General features: G+C 47.8%; 1 protein-coding gene across 1 annotated transcript in view; it reads left to right on the top strand.

Annotated features, from left to right (window-relative positions):
• Positions 1-3,942: 3,942 nt before the first annotated feature.
• LOC310770819 (uncharacterized protein) overlaps positions 3,943-8,014 on the top strand; it is a gene marked incomplete at both ends in the record, with an annotated part of 8,062 nt that continues 3,990 nt past the window's right edge. The window contains 2 exons of the mRNA XM_083663533.1: positions 3,943-4,075; positions 6,330-7,098. Of these exons, the coding sequence (XP_083519659.1) occupies positions 3,943-4,075; positions 6,330-7,098 (902 nt within the window). The remainder of the gene's footprint in view (positions 4,076-6,329; positions 7,099-8,014) is intronic.

Here is an 8,014-nt window from a genome sequence, read left to right as displayed (position 1 = left end):
GTTAGTAGATGAATCTCTCTAGCTGCCTACATTAGCATCAGTCAGTCAGTAGATGAATCTCTCTAGCAGCCTACATTAGCATCAGTCAGTCAGTAGATGAGTCCCTCTAGCTGCCTACATTAGCATCAGTCAGTCAGTAGATGAGTCTCTCTAGCAGCCTACATTAGTATCAGTCAGTCAGTAGATGAGTCTCTCTAGCAGCCTACATTAGCATCAGTCAGTTAGTAGATTAATCTCTCTAGCTGCCCACATTAGCATCAGTCAGTCAGTAGATGAATCCCTCTAGATTCAAGATTCAAGATTCAAGATTTTTATTGTCACTCCATGGTACAAGTACCACGTGTGAAATTCTTGTGCAGTGGACTCCGTTTACGACATAGTACAAATAGGCAACAAGCAATAAGTAATAGGCAATAAGAAATAGGCATCAATAAGCAATAAGGCAATACGAAATAGGCATCTATAAGCAATAAGACAAGTCGGTGGCTTATACGACAGTGGCATATTCATTGCACATAGGTGCACATGTCATGTGCATACGTTAGACGTGTTCAGACATTCCAAATTCGACGTTTTATACATACATGTGCAAATAGCATGTACCTTATTAAACATACACTTAAATTTACAATTAAACGTTAGGCACCTTATTAAACATACACTTAAATTTACAATTAAACGTTAGGCATCCGTAATAGTAGCAGCTGCAGTACGGTACGGTACGACTACTGCACTATTTGTGCATATTAAGGAGTCTCGTGGCCTGCGGGAAGAAACTGTTCCTCAGGTGATTTGTGCGTGTTTTTGGAACCCTGTATCTCCTCCCTGAGGGTAGCAGGGAGAACAGGCTGTTGTGGGGATGGTTTGTGTCTTTGATGATCTTCAGGGACCTCCTGAGGCACCGCTGGTTGTACAGTTCGTGCAGTTCTGGCAGTTCACCTCCTGTTACGTGCTGGGCCGCGCGCCTCACCCTCCGTAGCGCTCTGCGGTCCATGGTGGTACAGTTCCCGTACCAGGCGGTGAAGCCGCCTGTCAGCAGGCTTTCAATGGTGCCTCTGTAGAGGCACCAGCTAGACTAAATACATTAGTCTAGCTGCCTACATTAGAATCAGTCAGTTAGTAGATTAATCTCTCTAGCAGCCTACATTAGAATCAGTCAGTTAGTAGATTAATCTCTCTAGCAGCCTACATTAGAATCAGTCAGTTAGTAGATGAATCTCTCTAGCTGCCTACATTAGAATCAGTCAGTTAGTAGATGAATCTCTCTAGCAGCCTACATTAGAATCAGTCAGTTAGTAGATGAGTCTCTCTAGCAGCCTACATTAGAATCAGTCAGTTAGTAGATTAATCTCTCTAGCAGCCTACATTAGAATCAGTCAGTTAGTAGATTAATCTCTCTACCTGCCCACATTAGCATCAGTCAGTTAGTAGATGAATCTCTCTAGCAGCCTACATTAGAATCAGTCAGTTAGTAGATGAATCTCTCTAGCTGCCTACGTTGTCCTTTCCAATGTTAAAAGCAAATAAAACAACATTAACAACTTTGGTTATGTTTATGTGCAAGTAAAACAACTTTGATTATGTTGTTTAGGCAATTAAAACAATAATTAATAATAATTAAGGTTGGGGTTATGGTTTGAGTTAGGCTTAAACAACAAATACATTAAATGGGACTTAATGCAGACTTTGGAACCATGGGACTTGAAGTGTTTATATACCCTCCTCCATCCACTCCGGCCACAACACCCTTACTGGCTACTGTGCCATTTCAACAGCAGACTCTATGACGTGTAGGACCTATAACATTGATATGTGCACCTATCTAGAAATGTGATGTGCAACATACTTTTGGTTCAGACAGATTGCTAGTATCCATGGATTGCAGACATTTTGCAATGCTGACATTTTATTCTGGCAACCAGGCTGTGCACCCCTCCCCTGTTCCCCTCCCCTCCTGACAGGAAATGGAGAGGCACTTCACTTCATTAGGATCCTCTCTCTTATTACCCAGTGCCTGGCCCTGTGTAAGAAACTCCTCACTCTGTGTGTGTGTGTGTGTGTGTGTGTGTGTGTGTGTGTGTGTGTGTGTGTGTGTGTGTGTGTGTGTGTGTGTGTGTGTGTGTGTGTGTATGCGTGTGTGCGTGTGTGTGTGTGTGTGTGTGTGTGTGTGTGTTTACATACGGTGGCAGAGCAATTCGATCTCACATTCCCATCGTTTAACCATGATCACAGCATGTTGTAATTAACACAGTCGTTTTAGTTTAAAATAACAATAATTCCTACTACTGTTTTTTTTTTTTTACACCAGTTGTAATATTTGAGATTGAGCCTGAATTTCAGTATTTTCAAGATACATTTTCTGCAGAGGCTACTAGGTCAATATATTACTCTGAGGGATAAATGTGTCCACTCTCATTGAGATACACAAGTCTTGCATGTGCTGATGTGCGCAGGATGAATCCTATAGAAAATGCATGAGGATGGCAGTCGGGTCTTCTTATGTAAGACACTGCGGATAAGTGAATGTGCAGATAAGCATCTCAAAGAGCGATCGATAACCTAACACTGAGCCTGAGCTGAGGCCCGGGCCTTCTGCATGCGGATGGGATTTCACCAGGATGAGATGGAAACGACTGCATTAATAGGCTGACTGACAGGCAACTCCTCGGGGAGATTACTATGCAAAACTCATGCATACATGTCAAACGTCTGAAATAAATATACCTTTGCTTTATCTTCATTTGTGATGTAAAGTGATGGCGAGTGATGCTCTTTGAGGCTCTTCTACACACTGGGAAGTTTTAACTGCGCGCTCCTCAATTATTTTTGAGGCATTTAAATTAGAGATCGATTACCGTAGTTAGTGGATCGACAGAAAATTTACAATTTTCATAATCGATTAATCGTTTCGAGTCCGTTTTCAAGAAAGAAAAATCTAAATTCGCTGATTCCAGTTTCTTAAAATGTGAATAGCGTCTGGTTTATTTACTGAATATCTTTGGGTTGTGGACAAAAAGACATTTGAGGACGTCATCATTTTTCACCATTTTCTGACATTTTATAGACTAAACAACTAATCAATTAATCGAGAAAATAATCGACAGATTAATCGATAATGAAAATAATCGTTAGTTGCAGCCCTAAATTAAATATATTTGCAGTGATCTGGTGTAACGGTAGCCAGTGGTCATACTGTGCAGTGAGTAAACCTCACTCCCCGACGCCTCAAGATGGGGCCATACCTTACATCCAAGTCTTAGCGCAAGGGCAAATCTTTGCTCGTTTCTAGCACTCAAAATCTCCTTTATATATATATATATATATATATAAATATATATATATATATTTCCCCCCCCCCCCCGATTTTTTATCCCATTTTTTATGCCCCATTAGTGCTAATTTAATTTATTTATCCTGGTTGCTACTCCACCCTCTGTCGGTCTGGGGAGAGCCGAAACTGGCTCCATGCTTCCTCCGAGACATGGGCAGTTAGCCAGCCGCTTCTTTTCACCTGACAGAGGAAGCTTCACCGGTAGGACATAGCACGTGGGAGATTCACGCTATTCCAACCAGTTCCCCTCCCTCCGAACAGGCGCCCTTAACGACCAGAGGAGGAACCACATTAGCAACCAGGATATTGCATGTTTTGGTGAAGGGGGTTCCTATATGAAGGAAACCCCCGGGAGGCACTGGGAGAACATGCAAACTCCACACAGTAAGGCCCTTTTGACGACCCCACCCGGGCGGTGGGCACTCAAGGACATGCGGACGGGCATGCATTCCTTCAGTGCTCACAGCGTCCCAGGTGGGAATCGAACCCAGGACCTTCGAGCTGTGAGGCGACAGCGCTTACCACTGTACCACCGTACCCCCCAAAATCTCCTTTATATCCCCTTTTCATTACCACTGAGTTGCTGAAACACATGCTTTGATGTATGACTCATGGGGTCGCGGGAGCCAAGGCTCGCTACCGGGCCGAGTCGATGGTCACGTCGGTCTGGGGCAACGCTGTTCTTCGGTAACCAGGAAGTAGGCGGGACTCCCGCAGAGTTCCTTCGCCCCGGCCCGGCGAAACGTGAGGAGAAAGGGACACCCTGTCATAAACTGACGGCAATCGATCATGACCAAATGTGTTGACCGAAGAGGATTGCAATGATGTCTGTGTCTGTTACTGTCACAGAGCAACATGATGTCTGTGTCTGTTACTGTCACAGAGCAACATGATGTCTGTGTCTGTTACTGTCACAGAGCAACATGATGTCTGTGTCTGTTACTGTCACAGAGCAACATGATGTCTGTGTCTGTTACTGTCACAGAGCAACATGATGTGTGTGTCTGTTACTGTCACAGAGCAACATGATGTCTGTGTCTGTTACTGTCACAGAGCAACATGATGTCTGTGTCTGTTACTGTCACAGAGCAACATGATGTGTGTGTCTGTTACTGTCACAGAGCAACATGATGTCTGTGTCTGTTACTGTCACAGAGCAACATGATGTCTGTGTCTGTTACTGTCACAGAGCAACATGATGTGTGTGTCTGTTACTGTCACAGAGCAACATGATGTCTGTGTCTGTTACTGTCACAGAGCAACATGATGTCTGTGTCTGTTACTGTCACAGAGCAACATGATGTCTGTGTCTGTTACTGTCACAGAGCAACATGATGTCTGTGTCTGTTACTGTCACAGAGCAACATGATGTGTGTGTCTGTTACTGTCACAGAGCAACATGATGTCTGTGTCTGTTACTGTCATAGAGCAACAGATCACACCCTGGAAGGCGTATAAGATGCCCTGGCAGTCAATGACTGCAACAAACTAGCAGAGACAACTGTGACTTGTGGGTCACAGCCTTGACAGTGTGTGCATGTTACTATATTGGCTAGGTGTCATACAAGTCGGATGGAGCCACCCAGAGACGTATACTGTATATAGAAGAGTCGCGACATCTCCATTCCCTCCAGTTTTTTACTCTCAAGCGTTCCAGGAACTAAGGTCCTGGATTGAGCAGCACTGTCGAGTTGCAGCAAAATGGACAGTTTGTGTTGTACTCTGAAAGTGTTTTTTTTTTTTTTTTTTTTTTTTTTTAATTGTACATTATCAGCTTTATTTTAGCATTCAAAAGTAACGTGAGACCCCTTCCTGGATGTTCATTGGCTAATGAGTCATGCATTTTGGTCCTCCGCTGACGCCACTCTTTCTCTAAATTGGAGCCACCCAGCCATAAGATTTCAATAGAGGACAGTTGTTGTCTGTGGGCTGTTTGCCTGTCTAACCTCCTGTCCTCACCTGTCTAACCTCCTGTCCTCACCTGTCTAACCTCCTGTCCTCACCTGTCTAACCTCCTGTCCTCACCTGACTGTCTAACCTCCTGTCCTCACCTGACTGTCTAACCTCCTGTCCTCACCTGACTAACCTCCTGTCCTCACCTGAATGTCTAACCTCCTGTCCTCACCTGTCTAACCTCCTGTCCTCACCTGTCTAACCTCCTGTCCTCACCTGAATGTCTAACCTCCTGTCCTCACCTGACTGTCTAACCTCCTGTCCTCACCTGTCTAACCTCCTGTCCTCACCTGACTGTCTAACCTCCTGTCCTCACCTGACTAACCTCCTGTCCTCACCTGACTGTCTAACCTCCTGTCCTCACCTGTCTAACCTCCTGTCCTCACCTGACTGTCTAACCTCCTGTCCTCACCTGACTAACCTCCTGTCCTCACCTGACTGTCTAACCTCCTGTCCTCACCTGTCTAACCTCCTGTCCTCACCTGACTGTCTAACCTCCTGTCCTCACCTGTCTAACCTCCTGTCCTCACCTGTCTAACCTCCTGTCCTCACCTGACTGTCTAACCTCCTGTCCTCACCTGTCTAACCTCCTGTCCTCACCTGACTGTCTAACCTCCTGTCCTCACCTGACTGTCTAACCTCCTGTCCTCACCTGTCTAACCTCCTGTCCTCACCTGTCTAACCTCTTGTCCTCACCTGTCTAACCTCCTGTCCTCACCTGAATGTCTCACCTCCTGTCCTCACCTGAATGTCTAACCTCCTGTCCTCACCTGTCTAACCTCCTGTCCTCACCTGTCTAACCTCCTGTCCTCACCTGTCTAACCTCCTGTCCTCACCTGACTGCCCTGCTTTCACCCTCTCTGCTCCCTCACTCGCATCCATGTTGTTGCAGCGTTATGGTTGTAAAACAGTAAGCAGGAAGCCATATGTTGAGGTTTCAACTCCACAATATAAACATTCTAAATTCTCCCCAGCTTACTTCCTGTTGCAGTGCTTGCTGGTACAACTGACAGGACATTAAGCTAGGTTCCAAACTGTTCCCTAGCAACACAATTCCATGAAAAGTGTCTATATCTCGAGTTCGAGTCGAGTTTCGAGTCCCTAGTTTTCGAGTCCGAGTCACAAGAAGAGTCTGAGTCTGAGCCTGAGCCTGAGCCTGAGTCTGAGCCTCAGCCTGAGCCTGAGCCTGAGTCTGAGCCTGAGCCTGAGCCTGAGTCTGAGCCTGAGCCTGAGCCTGAGCCTGAGTCTGAGCCTGAGCCTGAGCCTGAGGCTGAGTCTGAGGCTGAGTCTGAGCCTGAGCCTGAGCCTGAGCCTGAGGCTGAGCCTGAGCCTGAGCCTGAGTCTGAGCCTGAGGCTGAGTCTGAGGCTGAGTCTGAGCCTGAGCCTGAGCCTGAGCCTGAGGCTGAGCCTGAGCCTGAGCCTGAGCCTGAGCCTGAGCCTGAGCCTGAGCCTGAGCCTGAGTCTGAGCCTGAGCCTGAGTCTGAGCCTGAGCCTGAGCCTGAGCCTGAGCCTGAGCCTGAGGCTGAGTCTGAGGCTGAGTCTGAGCCTGAGCCTGAGCCTGAGCCTGAGGCTGAGCCTGAGCCTGAGCCTGAGTCTGAGTCTGAGCCTGAGGCTGAGTCTGAGGCTGAGTCTGAGCCTGAGCCTGAGCCTGAGGCTGAGCCTGAGGCTGAGCCTGAGCCTGAGCCTGAGCCTGAGTCTGAGTCTGAGTCTGAGTCTGAGCCTGAGCCTGAGTCTGAGCCTGAGTCTGAGTCTGAGCCTGAGTCTGAGCCTGAGCCTGAGTCTGAGCCTGAGTCTGAGGCTGAGTCTGAGCCTGAGTCTGAGCCTGAGCCTGAGCCTGAGCCTGAGCCTGAGCCTGAGCCTGAGTCTGAGCCTGAGCCTGAGTCTGAGTCTGAGCCTGAGTCTGAGCCTGAGCCTGAGTCTGAGTCTGAGCCTGAGCCCTCGTTCACACAGGACGCCGAACGTAAGCAGAACTGAAGCTTGAAGCAGCACAAGCTGAACGTACGCTTTACCGTTCACACAAGACGCCTTCTCTCGCGCTTTGAACCCGCCCACAACTCCCATTGACTTCATGCCTCACAGCTTCACGGCTTCAGCGTCACGCTTGGAAATTCGGCGTCAATCCTGAGTAATCGCTTCGGCGTGGCGTGAGCGTGGCTTCGGCACGGCGTCAGCATGGCACGCGCGCGGCGCAATGAACGATGTAATTGTCCATCGACGATATATATATATATATATATCAAGGTCACAGCAGGCTCCTCCCTCCTGATATCAAGGTCACAGCAGGCTCCTCTCTCCTGATATCAAGGTCACAGCAGCCTCCTCCCTCCTGTTATCAAGGTCACAGCAGGCTCCTCCCTCCTGATATCAAGGTCACAGCAGGCTCCTCCCTCCTGATATCAAGGTCACAGCAGGCTCCTCCCTCCTGTTATCAAGGTCACAGCAGGCTCCTCCCTCCTGTTATCAAGGTCACAGCAGGCTCCTCCCTCCTGATATCAAGGTCACAGCAGGCTCCTCCCTCCTGTTATCAAGGTCACAGCAGGCTCCTCCCTCCTGATATCAAGGTCACAGCAGGCTCCTCCCTCCTGATATCAAGGTCACAGCAGGCTCCTCCCTCCTGATATCAAGGTCACAGCAGGCTCCTCCCTCCTGATATCAAGGTCACAGCAGGCTCCTCCCTCCTTGTATCAGGGTCACAGCAGGCTCCTCCCTCCTTGTATCAGGGTCACAGCA

This window comes from Poromitra crassiceps (assembly GCF_964638095.1).
Source record: "Poromitra crassiceps genome assembly, contig: HAP1_SCAFFOLD_237, whole genome shotgun sequence".
Lineage (NCBI taxonomy): Eukaryota > Metazoa > Chordata > Actinopteri > Beryciformes > Melamphaidae > Poromitra > Poromitra crassiceps.
The sequence above is the reverse complement of the archived record's forward strand: the minus strand, read 5'-3'. Positions and strand labels throughout refer to the sequence as shown.